The sequence below is a fragment of the Prionailurus bengalensis genome, chromosome E1, assembly GCF_016509475.1.
Source record: "Prionailurus bengalensis isolate Pbe53 chromosome E1, Fcat_Pben_1.1_paternal_pri, whole genome shotgun sequence".
Classification (NCBI taxonomy): Eukaryota; Metazoa; Chordata; class Mammalia; order Carnivora; family Felidae; genus Prionailurus; species Prionailurus bengalensis.
Window position 1 is genome coordinate 22,868,199 of NC_057347.1, and position 19,063 is coordinate 22,887,261.

Here is a 19,063-nt window from a genome sequence, read left to right on the forward strand (position 1 = left end):
ATTTGGATCTGTTGTCAAAGTCATTTGTTATTCCATTATATGTTTTTTTTTCTTTATGAGGTTCCATCAAACAAATTCCTAACCAGTTTTGGATTCTCCTAAGCATTGGTAGGTATGTAGTTAACTGACCCTCTGAATGGCTTATGTAACTAGATTTCATGCTCATATGAGTTGGAAACTTTAGAGTCAAATTTAAGGATCTCTTGTAGAAAATGTGTAGGTCATTGTGGCATGCATTTTTCTGTTTCTAGTTCTGATTTATGCTCTCTAGTCCTGGATGCATTTTTGTAAGCTTTGCTAAGTCCTTTTCTGGGACTAGGGTAGGGTATAAGTAGACCATCAGATATTCCTGATTGAGACTTTTTGTACAAGGACTAGTATAAAATCTTTAATAATAACCATTTTTGTTGTGCTTACTATGTACCAGGCATTCTTGTAAGGACTTTACATGTTAATTTAATCTCAGTAATGGTTGATACTGTTATTATTCCTATTTTATAGATGAGGAAACTGAGACATAGGCCCAGTTAGGCAGAGTGAGGAGTCAAACCCAGGTAGCCTGGCTCCAGAGTCTTTGCTGTTATCTATCATGCTGTGCTGCTTCTCTAGCCTGAAGGTCAGGGATGACTTTGAGACTGCGTACTCCTTGCTTTCCCTCTCTGAAGCACTATTGTGCATAAGCCAGTACATGCAAGCGAACTTAGTGGTTTTAAGATCATTGTAGGTGATTATTTCATATTTGGTTGTAAATAATTATTAAGCAGTTTTTCTAGCCAACCCTTTTCTGTCCAGTTAATGAGATCTGAGGAGTTACCATAAAAGAAGAGCACATTGGTATATAAGTCTTTTCCACTGTAAGTTTTTTTTCTCTGTTTTGTGCCCCCCACCCCTACCCTCCAAGTTTGTGAAATACAAACCTAATAACTTGTTAGGTACCAATATTAGGAACCTAATAACTTATTAGGTACCAATTTCAGTTGAGGGCAGTGTGATCTGCTAAGTTGTGTTAATTAAGTTTATTTATTTTTAATTTTTTTTTAAGTTGATTTATTTTGAGAGAAGGACAAAGCCTGAGTCCAGGAGGGACAGAAACAGAGGGGGTGAGAGAGAATCCCAGGCAGGCTCTGCACTAGAAGTGATGCTGGGATTGAACTCACAAAACGTGAGATCATGATCTGAGCCGAAGTCAGATGCTTAAACAACTGAGCCACCCAAGCATCCCTAAGTTGTGTTCATTTGAATTGGGTGATGGGAGTTCTATTTCTGCTACATCCCTGGTTCGAGACGTGCCTGAGCAAATTTCTTTTTAATACTGTTCCTTTCCCATTTCAACAATAGAGTTAATTAATACTGGTTTTTTTGGTGTGTTTTTTTTAACCTGTGCTGATAATTCAGTGAAGTAATGTGAAATATTTATGCTTCTAACTTTATTTTTATTAAATAGAAACATTTTTTATGTTAATTTTTGAGAGGGAGAGAGGCAGAGTGCAAGTGGGGAGGGAGCAGAGAGAGGGAGACACAGAATTCGAAACAGGCTCCAGGCTCTGAGCTGTTAGCACAGAGCCCGATGTGGGGCTCGAACTCAAGAACCATGAGATCCGAAGCCGGCCGAAGTCAGCCTCTCAATCGACTGAGCCACCCAGGTGCCTCTGTGCTTCTAACTTTAAATAAAATGGTGGTTAATTAGAAATATTATTACAGGAAAAGGAAATGAACCCTTGAATCCAAGGCTTCAATTCAAAGGTTTGTCTTCTCTGCTTTGGTAGTTATAGAGCAATCAGTTAAGAATACACACAGAAGTGTCCAGACTTTAATAATTACCCTGTATAGTATGTTCAAGAAAAATTAAGATGAAGACTTCTCTATGAGCTAGAGAACACCATCATCAAAATCACCCATGCTGCTTGCTGGAAATGTAAATTCCTGGGCCTGATCCTGATATAATGAAAATTTCTGTGATGTGGCCCTAGAATCTGCCACTGAGTGACTTTCCTGGTATGTTATAATGTTGATGCATAGTACAGTTTACTGTTTTCGAGCATGCCTGGTAATTATTTTGGAAGCTCTTAAATTTTTAGAAATGTACTATTTTTCTGGGGCACCTGGGTGGCTCAGTCAGTTAAGCATCCAACTTTGGGTCAGGTCATGATCTCACGGTTCATGAGTTTGAGTCCCGCATCAGGCTCTGTATTTACAGCTCAGAGCCTGGAGCCGGCTTCAGATTCTGTCTCCCTCTCTCTCTGCCCCTCCCCCACTCATGCTTTGTCTCTGTCTCTGTCTCTCAAAAATAAATAAACATTAAAAAAAAAAAAACAAAAGCAGTCACACTCCTGTTAATAAAAAATGTGGTATTCACACATACATACTCACACACACAATAGAATGTTACTCTGCCATGAGAAAGAAGGAAATCCTGTGGTTTGCAACAACATGGATGGACCCTACAGGCACTATGCTAAGGAAGATAAGTCAGGTAAAGAAAGCCAGTGCTGTTGGTTTCACTTATACGTGCAACATAAAAATGCCAAATTCATAGAAGCAGAGTAGGATGGTGGTTACCAGGAGCTGGGGGGTGATGGGGAATGGGGAGATAGTGGTCAAAGATACAAGCCTCCAGTTAGAAGATGGATAAGTTCTAGGGATCTAATGCTCATCATAATGATTATGGTTACTACTGTGTTATATACTTGAAAGTTGCTAAAAGAATAGATCCTAAATGTTCTCACTACAAGAAAGAAATGGTAATTAAGTGACATGGTGAATATATTAGTTAATACTACACCAGTAATTATTTTGCAATATATAAGCATACCAAACAACACATTGTACATCTGAAATTTAAACAATGTTATATGTCAGTTTTATCTCAATAAAGATGACTAAAAAAAAAAAAAAAGAAATGTACTATTTTTCCAGATCCTGGCCAGGAACTAAGGGGGCTAACAGAAAAGCAGATCCAAAACCAAATTTTCCGAATCAAACATGGAATGGCACCTTAAAATCATAAAAAGTTTCGGTTTTTATGTCACATGTCTTGACTGGGCCTGATTTTTTGTGGCCTCCATATAAATAGTGAGGCAGTGTTGACCAGTTTACAGTAAGCCTAACAAATCAGCCCTCAGAATAGCGATGTTCGAACAGTGAAGATCCTTGCCTGTTCTTTAGCTTCAGGCTTTGGAAAATTGGCACTCATTTCTCACAGGACCATATTTTTAAAGTGTGTGTCTATAAAGATTTACGGTGCATATACCCTTTAATCCAGGGATTCTATATGTAGCATTTTGCCTTATTGCCGTGTTTTGAATTTGTGGAGTATAGGGGGACTCCAAACTTCTATCATAGATGTACATAGTTTTGTGAATCCCCACAGGAATTAATTAATTAATTTTGCATTTGGTTAAGTATGTACATAATGGAAAAGAGAAATAATTTGAAGTAAAAAGTAGTCAGTTTTCATCCATACATTATTAAATTGTATTATAGTTTAATACCTCAACAATATTACTAATCTATGAAGACAGAAGACTGAATTTTCCTGGGCAAGTGATGTGCAGTATTCATTTTAATTGTGTATAATAAAAAGCATAATTAGTATACAAATTTTAAATGGTGTGCTTTGGGGATTGAATATATAAATTAAGATTTAACTTTTATGTATCAACAAAAGCTGGGGTGGGGATTGCTTTCCTGACCTGATACGTCAAAAAACTGGTAGTCTATTCTTTTAAAAAATCAACTTGTTTTGGGTGCCTGGGTGGCTCAGTCAGTTAAAGCGTCAGACTTAAGCTCAAGTCATGATCTCACAGTTCGGTTCGTGAGTTCAAGCCTCACATCAGGCTCTCTGCTGTCAGTGGGGAGCCTGCTTTGGATCTTCTGTCTATTTCTCTGCCCCTCCCCAGCTCATGCGCGTGTGGGCACTCTCTCTTAAAAATAAACATTAAAAAAAGTCAACTTATGTTTTGTGATGTTCAAACTTTGTTTCCAAGTAAAATAAGTAAGATTTCAGCCTATTTATAAACCAATTACTGGACTTCTCAAAAACAAAACAACTTATGTAAATTGAATATTATCACTGTTTCCCTTTTTTAACCCTGGCATTTCAAACACTACAAACATTTTTATATGCTATGTAACACAACCTATGAATGTGATCAAGATTCTTTTGAGTTATGTTTACCATTTTGATATTCTGTTAACTAACTTGCCGTATTGCAGTGTTCCTTATGCTTTTTAAAATTTTTATGTGTTTGAGAGTGAGTGGGTGGGGGAGGGGCAGAGAGAGGGAGACACAGAATCTGAAGCAGGCTCCAGGCTCTGAGCTATTAGCACAGAGGCCAGTGTGGGGCTCAAACTCAAGAACCATGAGATCATGACCTGACCCAAAGTTGGACGCTTAACCAGCTGAGCCACCCAGGGGCGCACCCTTATGCTTTCTTGTTTTTAACCAGTGGTCCACTGTGGGCACAAATTAAACAATAAATGACTAAGAAAAACCATAGGAAACCATGTAGTCAAAACCATCGAGGTCACTGCTAGTGTTTATTAAGTTGGGTGTTAAGTGCCTTAAGTGGCTAACTCATGAACCAATTTATCTGCTTACTTAGAAACTCACATGGAAGCCCTCAAATTGGCCTAGTTTTGAAGAAAATATTTTTGTATGTGTATTTATTTATTTATTTATTTATTTATTTATTTATTTTTTAATTTTTTTTCAACGTTTTTTGTTTAATTTTGGGACAGAGAGAGACAAAGCATGAACGGGGGAGGGGCAGAGAGAGGGGGAGGGGCAGAGAGAGAGGGAGACACAGAATCGGAAACAGGCTCCAGGCTCTGAGCCATCAGCCCAGAGCCCGACACGGGGCTCGAACTCACGGACCGCGAGATCGTGACCTGGCTGAAGTCGGACGCTTAACCGACTGCGCCACCCAGGCGCCCCTGTATGTGTATTTTAAATACAGATACTGAAACAGCGACTTACTGTTGTGGCACTAAAACAGCTGGAATGCCATCATATAGACATACTCTGAGAGGTAGATACCAGGATATTTATCGCTACTTTGTGACGTTCACATAAATGAATGCATGAGTGGCAGGAAGGAGGGAGAAAGAGGCAACAACCTAAATGTCCATTGATAGGGCACTAGTAAATAATGTTGCAGTGCTGTATATACTGGGGAAGTTTGCAGGTGTATATGCCAGTGTGGAAAATACCTTGCAGAGGAGTATATATAATGTGAAATTGGTTTTATATAAAATGGATATATGTATGCTTAGGAGCTCTCTGGAAGGACACATAACCACACTGTTAAAATGGCTATCCTGGGGATGTAAAGTGGGGAAGGGTTGGATGTTTGGGGAGATTTAAAATTTTTATTTATTTTTATTAAAATATATACATATTTTTAAAGATTTTGTCCTTAACACACAAAAAAATTATTTTTTTAAAGATTTTGTTTTTACACACCTAGTGTGGGGCTTGAATGCACAACCGTGTCATCAAGAGTCATGTGCTCTACCAACTGAGTCAGTCAGGTGCCCCAGAGACTTATTTTTATATTACAAACTTTTTTTTTTCTTTTTGAGAGAGCAAGCATGAGTAGGGGAAAGGGGCAGAGGGAGAGAGAGAGAGAATCCCAAGCAGGCTTCATACCTCGTGGGGAGCCTGACAGGGGGTTCAATCCCATGACCCTGGGATTATGACCTGAGCAGAAATCGAGAGTCAGACACTCAACTGGCAGCTACCCAGGCACTCCGATATGTTACAAACTTCTAATTGTGATATGGCATTGATGAATTTTTTTTTAGCCATGAGTATGAATAAAAATTATTTTAAAACTACCACAGAAAAAACAAGACCACTAAATTAAAAGGTCACCCCTTTGGGAAATGTTTAGTTCCATGCTCTCCTTAACAGTCATTTATTATTTTAGATAGTAGTACCTCTCATACTATATTGTAATAATTAGTATTCTGGACTTGTTAAAGTCAGGCACTATGTGTCTTATCTCTTTATTTCCAGGGCCTAGCCAGTGTCTCCATAGGAGATACTTAATAAATATTTGAATGAAGAAAGAAGGTATGGGTGAAATATTTTTAAAATCTATTTTGTGAATAATCCTGCTGATGTTTATAGCAGTTAAAAAACATTTTTGGGGGAGACACCCGAGTGGCTCAGTCGGTTAAGTGTCCAACTTTGGCTCAGGTCATGATATCATGGTTCGTGAGTTCGAGCCCTGCATCAGGTTCTGTGCTGACAGCTCAGAGCCTGGAGCCTGCTTCGGGTTCTGTGTCTCCCTCCCCCTCTATCTCTGCCCCTCCCCTGCTCACACGCATGTACCCTTGCTCACTCTCTCAAAAATAAACATTAAGAAACATTTTTTTAAAGAATTATTTTGATGTTCCAAGGCTGTCTCAAGGAGTTAATTTCTATCAAATTAAACTTTTATTTTCCATTTCCCATCTTCCCTTGAAATTTAGTCTTAGAACTAACCCATCTCAACTTATATTTAAATTCTTTGGAACATTAGAGATTACAGAATTATGACTGTATTAAAACTGTGTTGAGTTTAAATATCTTAACAGCCAATTTTATAAATCACTACAGCATTGCCTTAATATAAATCTAACAGGTTGGGTTTCTGTATGGAGAAAACTTCCATTTAAACCTTCTTGCCCTTGCCTTTCATTAGGATTCTGATAATCCTGACCTTCGAGACCGGGGCTATATTTATTGGCGCCTTCTCTCAACGGACCCTGTCACAGCCAAAGAAGTAGTCTTGTCTGAGAAGCCACTGATCTCTGAGGAGACAGATCTTATTGAGCCAACTCTGCTGGATGAGCTAATATGCCACATTGGATCTTTGGCCTCGGTATACCATAAGCCTCCCAATGCTTTTGTGGAAGGAAGTCATGGAATCCATCGCAAACACTTGCCAATACATCATGGGAGGTAAGCAGGTGAACTAGGTTTTGAGTGAGAAGTAACTCTTTTAGACAGAGTTGGTCTTCTTCCTGTTGTTATAGCCTAGAAAAGAACTTGGTATGCATTTTGCAAACTTACTATAATGCCCTGGGGTCTCCATCGGAATACCAGTGACCACATACATAATAGGTGAAGGGCTCTTCTGTGTTCTAATTTGGGAAGTAGGTAAGATAACAGCTTTAGAAAATGATGAAGACCTTTTTTTTTTTTTTTTTTTTTAAACTTTTTAGTTTATTTATTGTGAGAGAGAGACATGAGTGGGAGACATAAGCATGAGTGGGAGAGGGTAGAGACAGAGGGAGAAAGAGAGAGAGAGTATCCCAAGCAGGTTCCGCACTGTCAGCAGAGAGTCCAATGTGGGGTCCGAACTCACGAAAAACTGCAAGATATGACCTGAGCCCAAATCAAGAGGTGGGCTCTTAACCAACTGAGCCACCCAGGGGCCCCATTGGTGAAGACCTTCTAAACTGATAAATTTGAAAGTTGTTTATGTCCCCAGATGAGGCTAGAAATCTTTTCAGGGCTGAAAATTTGGAAAAAAAAGACTATACGTACCTTTAGCTATCTTATTGCTTTAGTGTAACTTTGGTAGAAGCTTATGGATAAAGTTAGCAGATACTGCTTTTGTGCTATAAAGCTATTAGTGAAATAATATTTACAGGATTGTTTTATAAGAGCAGCCTAGATTCCTTCCTTCTACTGGCTTTGGGCTCTGTTCTTTTGCTGGCTCCTTAAGGTATAAGGTTAGGTTTGGGATTTTTCTTGCTTCTTGGGGTAGGCCTATACAGCTATAATCTTTCCTGTTAGAACAGCTTTTGCTGCATCCGCAAGATTTTGGTATGCAAAATGAAAACTACTGTGTTTTCATTTTCATTTGTCACCTTGTTTTTGATTTCCTTTTTGATTACTTGGTTAACCCATTCATTGTTTAGGAGCATGTTATGTAGCCTCCATGTATTTATGTTCTTTTCCAGCTTTTTTTCTTGTGATTGATTTCTAGTTTCATACCATTGTGGTCAGAAAAGATGCATATGATTTCAGTTTTTTTTTTTTAATTTAGGCCTAACGTGATATATTCTGGAGAACACTTGACAAAAATGTGTATTCTGCTGTTTTGGTATATTCTGAATGGAATGTTCTGCATATATCTGTTAAAAAGCATTCAGTCTAAAAAAGAGGTTAGAGTGGGAGAGAGCCAAAGCATAAGAGACTCTTAAAAACTGAGAACAAACTGAGGGTTGATGGGGGGTGGGAGATAATGGGTATTGACGAGGGCATCTTTTGGGATGAGCGCTGGGTGTTGTATGGAAACCAGTTTGACAATAAATTTCATATACTAGGAAAAAAAAAAAGCATTCGGTCCTATGTGTCATTCAAAGCTCCTGATTGATTTTCTACCTGGATGATATATCCACTGATGTAAGCAGGGTGTTGTTCCTTGCTGTTATTGAACTACTGTCAGTTCCTTCCTTAATGTGTGTTAATAGTTGCTTTACGTATTTAGGTGCTGCCACGTTGGGTGCATAAATATTTACAATTGTAATATCCTCTTGTTGGATAGTTTCCTTTATCATTAGCCAGTGCCCATTTTTGTCTCTTGTCATGATCTTTGTTTTAATGTCTATTTTGTCCATTGTAAGTATTGCTACCCCATCTTTATTTTTGCTTCCATTTGCATGGTAAATGTTTTTGCATCCCTTCATTTTCAGGCTGCACATCTTTAGGTCTGAAGTGAGTTCCTTATGGGCAGCATATAGGTGGCTCTTGCTTTTTTGTCCTTTCAGTCACCCTGTGTTGTTTTGATTAGAGCATTTAGACAGAGTTGGATGCAGCAGTGCTGTTCTAAGAGGGAAAATTATAGCAATACCTTCCTGAGACTTAACTCAGGAAGCAAGTAAAATCTCTACCTAACCTTACACCTAAATGAGCTAGGGAAAAAAAAAAAAAAGCACAAAGCTGGTAGAAGGAAGGAAATAGTAAAGATTAGAGCAAAAAGAAATAGAGACTTAAAAAAAAAAACAACCAAAAAAGAATCGATCCAGGAAACTAGGAGATGGTTGTTTGAAAAAATCAATAAAATCGATAAACCTTCAGTCAGACTCATCAAGAAAAGGAAGAGACAGGACTCAAATCAGGAATGAAGGAGAAATAACTGACACCACAGAAATAAAAAGCATTAGAAGAGAATAGTATGAAAAATTATATGCCAACAAATTAGACAATCTAGAAGAAATGTATTAGTTCCTAGAAACCTGTAACCTTCCAAAACTGAATGAGGAAGAAATAAAAAATTTAAACAGACCCCTTACTAGCAATGAAATTGAAACAGTAATCAAAAAATTCCCAACAAACAAAAATTCAGAACCAGATGGATTCACAGCTGAATTCTGCCAAATAGTTAATACTTATTCCTCTTAAACTATTCCAAAAAATAGAAGAAAAAGGAAAGTTTCCAAATTTGTTCTATAAGGCTAGCATTACCCTGATACCAAAACCAGAAGAAGACACTACAAAAAAAGAAAACTACAGGCCAGTATCTCTGATGAACATAGATGTAGACATCCTCAACAACCTACTAACAAACTGAATCCAACAATACATTAAAAAATGATTCATCTTGATCAAGCGGGAATTTTTCCAGGGATGCAAGGATAGTTCAGTATTTGTGAATACTGAATACAAATGAATTAACATAATGCATCACATTAACAAGAAAAAGGATAAAAACCATATGATCACCTCAGTAGATACAGAAGAAGCATTTGACAAGATACAATATCCATTCCTAATAAAAACTCTCAACAAAGTAGGTTTAGAGGAAACATACTTCAACATAAAGGCCGTATATGAAAAACCTGTGGCTAACATCATACTCAGTGGTGAAAAACAAAGCTTTTCCTCTAAGATTAGGAACAAGACAAGGATATCCATTCTCTCCACTTTCCTGGGTACAGCAGTCAGACAAGAAAATGAAATGAAAGGCATCCAAGTTAGGAAGAAGTAAAACTTTGAGTGTTTGCAACTGACATACTATATATAGAAAACACTAAAGACTCCACCAAAAAACTACTAGAATAAATGGACTCAGTAAAATTGTAGGATATAAAATTAATATATAGAAATCTGTTTTGTTTCTATACACTAATAAGTGGCAGAAAGTTAAATTAAGACAATATCATTTACAATTGTACCACACCATAATATACCTAGGCATAAACTTAACCAAGGAGGTGAAATACCTGTACTCTGGAAACTATAAAATGCTGATGAAAGAAATTAAGGACAACAAAAACATGGGAAGATATTCCATGCTTTTGGATTGGAAGAACCCATATTATTAAAATGTCCATACCACCCAAAGCAATCTACAGATTTAATGTAATCCCTATCAGAATACCAACTGCATTTTTCACAGAACTAGAACAAACAATCCTAAAATATGTATGGAACCACCAAAGACCCTGAATAGCCAAAGCAGTCTTGAAAAATAAGAACAAAGTTGGAGGTACACAATCCCATATTTCCAAATATACTACACAGCTGTAGTAATTAGATAGTGTGGCACTGGCGCAAAAATAGGCACATAGATCAATGGAACTGATTAGATGGTCCAGGAATAAACCCATGGTTTTGTGTTGGAAAACTGTATAGCTACATGCAAAAGAATGAAACGACCTCTTTCTTATACAAAAATAAACCCAAAATGGATTAAAGACCTAAATACGAGACCTGAAACCATAAAATTCCTAGAAGAAAACATAGGCAGTAATTTCTGTGACCGAAGGAAACATTTTTCTAGATCTGTCTCCTCAGGTGAGGGAAACAAAAGCAAAATTAAACCATGGGGACTACACCAAAATAAAAGTCTTCTGGACAGCAAAGGAAACCATCAACAAAACAAAAAGGGAACCTACTAAATGCGAGAAGATATTTGCAAATGATATATCCAATAAGAGGTTAATATCCAAAGTATTTAAGAACTTACACAACTCAACAGCAAAAAACACAATCCAATTTAAAAATGGACACAGGACTTTAAATAGACATTTCTACAAAGAAAAGATGGCCAACAAACACATGAAAAGATGCTCAACTTCACTTATTAGAGAAATGTGAATTAAAACCACAGTGAGAGGGGCACCCGGGTGGCTCAGTCAGTTAAACTTCCTGCTCTTGATTTCGGCTCAGGTCTTTATCTCACAGTTTGTGAGATTGAGCCCCACATTGAGCTCCATGCTAACAGCATGGAGCCTACTTGGGATTCTCTCTGTCTCTGTCTCTGTCTCTCTCTCTCAAAATAATATTAAAAAAAATAATAAAACTACAATGAGATATTATTATATACCTTTCAGAATGGCTAAAATCAAAAACGTGTAAGAAATAACAAGTGTTGGTAGGATGTGGAGAAAAAGGAAATCTTGTGCATTGTTGGTGGGGATGCACACTGGTGCAGCCACTGTGGAAAACAGTGTGGAGGCTCCCCAGAAAGTTATAGAATTACCATATGATCCATTAATTCCCTATTGGGTATTTACCGAAAGAAAACGAAAACAGTAATTCGAAAAGACACATGCACCCCTATGTTTATTGCAGCATTATTTACAATAGCCATGATATGGAAGCAACCTAAGTGTCCATCTATAGATGAATGGATAAAGAAGATGTGGTATATATACACTATGGAATAATATTCAGCCATAAAAAAGAATGAAATCTTGCAATTTGCAACAATATGGATGGACCTAGAAGGTATAATGCTAAGTAAAATAAATCACTCAGAGAAAGACAAATACCAATGATTTCACTCATATATGGAATTTAAGGAGCCAAACAAATGAACAAACCAAAAAGAAACAAGGAACAGACTCTTTTTTTTTTTTTTTAACATTTATTTATTTTTGGGAGACTGAGACAGAGAGCATGAGCAGGGGAGAGGCAGAGAGAGAGGGAGACACAGAATCTGAAGCAGGCTCCAGGCTCTGAGTTGTCAGCACAGAGCCCAACACGGGGCTCGAACCCACAAACCATGAGACCATGACCTGAGCCAAAGTCCGATTCTTAACCAACTGAGCCACTCAGGTGCCCAGAACAGACTCTTAAATATAGAGAATAATCTGGTGATTGCCAGAGGGGTGGTGGGTGGGGGGATGGGCAAAATAAAAATATACTTGATGAGCAATGGATTAATGTATAGAGTTGTTGAATCATTATATTGTACACCTAAAACTAATACAACACTGTATGTTAATTATGCTTGAATTAAAAGAATAATAATAGCCTAGATTCAGTGTAGACAGTTTCTCAGTTACCTGTCCTCTTTTTTGCCAAATTGATCGTAATATCAAGGGAATTCTATTATGAACAGGTTCTCTGGTAGCATGGAACTCTTTCTTTTTACTGATCTCAAAATTTTAATTTTAATTTAATAAGTTTAATAAACTCTTAGAATGGGTATCTTGGAATTTTTTCAGAAACTCTTTCCTTCCTTAATCATAATAAACCTTAAACCTAAGTTTGATCCCAGATTGACTAAAGTGATTAATGTGTGTCTTGTACCATTTTCTAATACATATTGTTGTTTAAGTGGTTCAGAGTAGCCAGAGTGTAGGATTTATTGTTTTACAAATTAGCGTAGTCAACATTTTCAGCTCTGTTTAAACAGACTGTGCACACAGATAAACAAAAAGGAAAGGTCAACATCCAAGCAAATCTTTAATTAATATTCATTAGTCTTTACTTGAGTTGACTCTTTGGTTTTAGGGCAGGTGCTATGATTTTCACCCAGAGGAGCTGTAGCTTCCTAAGGATTAGGCCTTGTAACAGTAGGGTGTTTTGCCTGTAGGCAAATATATTTAACCTTCTCTAGATGTGATCATTTGACTTTTAAGTTCATCCATCTTATCCGTCTCCTAGTCTGTTCTTTAATTTTGGGTAATAAATAGGGATTTTGTATTTTAACTTGCCTCTGTAACCATATTTATATGCCATTTAAGTTACCTGTCTCCTGATAACTTAAAAAAATTTTTTTTTAATGTTTTTATTTATTTTTGAAGGAGAGAGACAGCATGAGCAGGGGAGGAGCAGAGAGAGAAGGAGACACAGAATCCGAAGCAGTCTCCAGCTCTGAGCTGTCAGCACAGAACCTGATGCGGGGCTCTACCTCATGAACTCATGAACTGTGAGATCATGACCTGAGCCAAAGTCGGACGCTTAACCGACTGAGCCACCCAGGGGCCCCTCTCCTGATAACTTTTGACCCTTGGATGGGGAAAGTGAAACAAATCAAGAAATAAAAACAACCCTTTCTAGAACACAAGAACCAATATTTAAACCATAAAAAGGAACACAATCTCTTACATAGGTCTTTATCTGATTAATAGTCTTTAATTTGTTACCTTCACAATTCCTTATGTGGTTGCTTTTTAGGTAATTTTTTTTTTGTCCATTTGTGCTTGTATTGTTTTTTTTAAAGGAAACACAAATGCATAAAAATCCCTTTTGAAATAAATAGGGATGATATAGGGCGCCTGGGTGGTTTAGTTGGTTGAGCGTCTGACTTTGGCTCAGGTCATGATCTCACGGTTCTTGAGTTTGAGCCCTGCATCGGGCTCTGTGCCGACAGCTCAGGGCCTGGAGCCTGCTTCAAGTCCCATTTCTCCCTCTCTCTGCCCCTCCCTCACTCACACTTCACCTGTCTCTCTCTCTTTCAAAAATAAACATTAAAAACATTTTTTTAAATAGGGATGATATATTGCTGCAAATGGCATATCCATAATAGTACTGACATTACCTAGCTCTCTTCTGCATCATGCAGTTAAGAAGTGATACGCCTCTGACATGAAATACAGCTACACTGTAAAACCTTATCCTGCCTCTTCTAGAGATCTAAAAATGGTTACTAAACTAAAATCACTTGGAAAAGGGAAAAGTGCTTTTGAGTTGGGTATTGCTTATTAAACTTGGCTTCTCAGGGCTGTGGGAGAGATGTGAGATGGTAAATAGTAGTCTAATTTAGAAAAATCTCACCTTAAAAAATACTGCTTTGGTGACAGTTAAGCAGTTATTTCCCAGGAGTTCATGATGGGAAACATTTTCACGTTTATTTTCTTGTGTTTGTCATTTAGAATGCATAATGATTTACCATTTTCTTGTAGAAACCATAGGAGTGTTTACTTCTTTTCATCTAATGCACTTTACCTTCTCATGGAAGGAATTTATGTGCGTTGTTACCTATTCTGCCTTCTATTTAGAGGTACTGATAATATGACAGAATACTTCTTAAATGGCACATGTCATAAGATGATAGAATTTCATGTTCAGAAATATATTTTATAGAGATTTCATATATTTCTTGGCAGGTGTATATGAAATCGCTTCCCTTTTTGACTTCCTTATTAATTTTTGGCTATTTTTGCCTCTCTTCCCCCAGTCTAGATACTTTTTATCTTGGCTTCCTTGACACTTTTTGCTCCTAAGTCATCTTTCTTAGATTGGTTTTCTGTATTTTATCTTTGCCATTCTGTGTTCATTCTTTTCTCTGATTATTAATCTTGATGGTGTTGCAAGACTCATTCTGAACATTCTCTGTTTGTGCTTCTCTTTATTCCCTTAGGAAACTGATCTAAACGTAGGTACCGCTGATCTATTACAAGGCTTTACGGTTTACATCATGTTTTCATTTCATCCTCCCTAAAATAGATCTTTGTGTTTTGATGACATTGTTACCATTTTATTGATGAGGAAAGTTTGTCTCAGAGAAGTTGTCACTTGCCCAAGATCACACAGCTGGTAATTATTGGAGCCAATACTTGATCTTCGTCTTCTTTATCTAGACCGTCTACTCTTTACACCACACCCCGTGGTACTCTCTTACAGTCTCTTCTCCTAAGCTGTCTGTTAGACTTCTTGACTTATTTTTCTTACTTGAAACTTAACAATGGAACCACATTTATATTTCCCATCATCCCTTCAGATTTCTCTGTAATTATGAGGAACATCACTAGTTTTTTGCTTCTTAGTTTATTCTCCAAATTTGATTATTCATTCTTCTTTCGTGTATGTTCAAGAAAATATTGTTAAAGGAATTTTTACAGTGTTTTTTTTTTCCTTTGTATTATGTAAATCTTAGAAAACATGCAAGGTAGGGTGGTATAGCAAACTCATGTCTCCTTGTCCCTCAGCCTCCACAGTTACCACTGTATTGCCAATCTTGTTTCATGTATTACCCCCACAATTTTTTATTTTTTGAGGGAGCTGGAGTATTTTAAGTCAAATTCCAGACCTCCTATCATTTCACCCATAAGTACATTACTGGTAGCTCTAATAGATAAGGATTTTTTTTTAATGACAATAAATTATCAAGCCTCACAAAGTACAATTAATATTGAATAAGCAGTCTGAACTACTTTCAGACTTTCTTAATTGTAATTCTCTATTGTCTTTTAAAATTTATCTAGGATTGACTTTATTGTTCCCTTAAATGTTTGGAAGAATTCACAGTGAAACCATCTCAGCCTAGAATTTTCTTCCTGGGATTTTCCCCACTTTTTAAATAGATAAATCATTTATAGTAATCTTAAAAAAAATTTTTTTTTAATGTTTATTTTGAGAGAGAGAGAGAGCATGCAATTGGGGGAGGGGCAGAGAGAGAGGGAGACACAGAATCCAAAACAGTTTCCAGGCTCTGAGCAGTCAACACAGAGCCTGATGCGGGTTCGAACTCATGAACCATGAGATCATGACCTGAGCTGAAGTTGGGCACTTTACCGACTGAGCCACTCGGGCACCCCTCATTTATAGTAATTTTAATGCTGTGCTAACCTTTAGTGTATAGCTCAACACATTTTTGCATTTGTATACAATCATAACCACCACCCTGATCAGATATTTCCAGCATCTTAGAAGATTTCTCATGCCCCTTTGCCATTAATACCCACTCTCCAGAGATAACCATTGTTCTAACTTATATCACTACAGTTTTGCTTCTTTTTTTTTTTTTTTAGGTTTATTTACTTTGAGAGCGAGAGACAGAGCAGGGCAGAGAGAGCATCCCAAGCAGGCTGTGTGGTGTCAGCGTGGAGTCCGACACAGGACTCAAACTCATGAACCATGAGATCATTACATGAGCTGAAATCAAGAGTCGGATGCTTAACTGACTGAGCCACCCTGGAGCCCTTGCTTATTCTTGAACATGATATAAGTCAGTTGTATGTATGTTCGGGCTCTTATGGATAACGCTGCTATGAACATTCTTATCTATGTCTTGATAGAGTTATGTACTTCTCCTGTATATACACCTAGGAATGGAATTGCTGGGTCATAGAAGATGACCCAGTGGCTATACGAGATACTGCCAGTTTTCCTGAGTGATCAGGAAATACACTCCTTCTAGCAGTGTATAAGAGTTCTGGGTGATCCACATCCTCAGAAGCACTTGGGATTGTCAGTTATTTTAATTTTTGCCATTCTGGCAGATGTGTGGCAAGGCCTTGTTTTAGTTTTCATTTGCATTTTCCTGTTGAGTAGAGATGGCTTAAGTCCCTCTTCATGTTTATAGACATGATCCGCTTTTGGTAGAGGACCCTCTACTTTAGGTAGTAGATCCTCTTTTGTGACATGTCTGATCTTATTTTTTAATGAGTTCTCTTTGTAGGAATGCTTTTTGTAATGATTGAATGACTTATAGGAATCTTTTATGTGATTTGAATACATGTCTTTTGTCAGACACATGTATTGCAAACATCTTTCTGTAGTCTGTGAGACAAAGACTCATTTTTTGTAAATGGTGTTGTTTGAAGAAAAGATGCTCTCAATTTTAATGAAGTCCAGGTCATCACTTTTTTTTTCCTTCTTATACTTAGTGTTTTCTATAGAAACATTTGTCCACTTCAAGGCCATCAAGGTCCTCTCCTCGGTTTTGCGCTTCACATTTATGTTTGCTATGTCTCTTTAATTTTTATTTTGTGAGATAATAGGAGTCAAGGCTCATTTTTTCTCACACAGCTATCCAGTTGACCCAACATCGCCTAGTCTCGGCGCTCGCCACTTTTTATTTTTGTGCGTGGTGGCTGTAGCAGTTTAGATTACTCTTCGCTGATCCCCATGCTCATTCTCCCATCTTCGGTCCATTTTCCATACAGCTGTTAGTGTTTCTATGATATTTTTAGTTCTTTGTTCAACAAATCAAAGTGATTCTGTATTGCCTATCACAAAAAATTAATTTCCCAGGCTAGTTTCCAAAGTTTTATCTCCCTCATTTTCTCTTTCCCAAAATCTTAATCCCAATCTCTTATCCTGCCAGTACAATTTTTTCACCACCTCTGTTGTCAGATTGCTCATTTCTGTGCCTTTGCACTAACCATTCCTTCCTTTTGGGAAGGTCTCTCTCTAGTAGTTCCCCATAACTGTTCTGTTCTTCAAAAGCCAGTCATAACATCATTCTCAGAAGCTTTTAGAATCAGCTGCACCTGGTTTTGTCTCTCTATCCTGTCAGTATGCAGGCACTCCTGTGGTACTCGGTTTTACCTGTTACGCAGTAAGTGTGCTTTTCAGTCCTTTTGTAAATGCTGCTTTTGTTGTTGTTTGAATGTAAGTTATTTGTGGGCAGGAAATATATTTTCCTTTTTTAAACATACTGCCCTGGAGGGCGCCTGGGTGACTCAAGTCGGTTGAGTGTCTGACTCTTGATTTCGGCCCACATCATAATCGTATAGTTCATGGGTTCAATCCCCACATTGAGCTCTGTGCGCTGGCAGCACAGAGCCTGCTTGGAACTCTCAGTCTCCCTTTTTCTCTGCCCCTACCCTGCTCGTGCTCTCTCTCTCAAATAAGCAAACTTAAAAAAAAATGGGAAAACCCTGGGGTTCTCATTACGGTGCTACATCTTAGAGTAGGTGCTCAATTAAAATTGACTGATGAGGTTCTGTAGTATGCATTTAGTTTCATTTTAGCAGCTATATTTTGATAAAATAAGAATTGCTGTCATCTTTTCATGTGTATTAACGAATTATTATAAAATAAGAGGTTTTCTCCCCCCTCTTGTGTTTTATAGATTTGACTTTCATTCGTTGCCTTGTTATTATGTCCCAGGTGAAACTGACTTTTCTCTTTCCTCCTCTTTGTGTGTGTGACTGCAGCACTGATGCGGGTGACAGCCCTGTTGGCACCACCACTGCCACCAACCTGGAACAGCCTCAGGTTATCCCTTCTCAAGGTGACCTTCTAGGAGACCTTTTAAACCTTGACCTCGGTCCCCCCGTCAATGTGCCACAGGTGTCCTCCATGCAGATGGGAGCAGTGGATCTCTTGGGAGGAGGTCTAGATAGTCTAGTGAGTATCTTTCTTCTGTCTTTCTTTTGGTTATTTTTAATTCTTGATGTGCTAAAAAGCTTTAGGACTATTCAGCTTTTTAAAACTAGACCTTTCCTTGATGAGCAGAGCAACGTCCTTTGATAAAGGACAGAATTATTTGTCTTCAGAGAATTAATTGATACTAATTAATTGGTATGGGGCACATTTACAAATGCACAGGATGGTTTTGTTGCCCTGCCTCTAAATAGAACTTGTGATGTTTAGCCAACCTGTTGTTCAGCAATCTTAATATTTAGTATCCTTTCCAGAGCTTATTACTGTTCCTGCTTCTTAACTCTGGATAGCCCCTATAATTCCTTTTTCCCTGAACAGCATATAAATGATCTCAGAGAGATTATCTTGAGTCTTTCAAACCTTTGGCTTTTTTATATTTTATTGGCTTATGCCCTAATTCTGAAAGGCTTTGAGGCAGCCATTTGAGCCATTTGTGTAAAAAAAACGTACCTGATTACAGTTGGGAAGTACTGCTTGATTGGTTCTTTTTGCCCACCCCGCCCTTCCTCCCACCCATACTTCCAATTTAATTAGCTTCCAGGATTCTAATAATAAAAGGCTCCAACGTCCAGAGTATCTGTGACTATGTGCTACCAGTGGGAACTAAAATTAGTTTTTCTTGCTGTACAAGATAAATGAGAAATATTAAGGATAACCTTCTGTCTGTGTAGCAAAGACTAGAAAAATAACAGGTCACATCACATGGCTCCCTGGAAA

At 37.7% G+C, this 19,063-nt stretch overlaps 1 protein-coding gene across 5 annotated transcripts in view; it reads left to right on the top strand.

Moving 5' to 3' along the window:
* Positions 1 to 19,063, top strand: part of AP2B1 (adaptor related protein complex 2 subunit beta 1) — a 127,807-nt gene that overhangs the window by 51,546 nt on the left and 57,198 nt on the right. For all 5 annotated transcript variants that reach the window (XM_043583723.1, XM_043583726.1, XM_043583727.1 and 2 more), the window contains 2 exons: positions 6,690 to 6,949; positions 18,118 to 18,310. In XM_043583723.1, the coding sequence (XP_043439658.1) occupies positions 6,690 to 6,949; positions 18,118 to 18,310 (453 nt within the window). The remainder of the gene's footprint in view (positions 1 to 6,689; positions 6,950 to 18,117; positions 18,311 to 19,063) is intronic.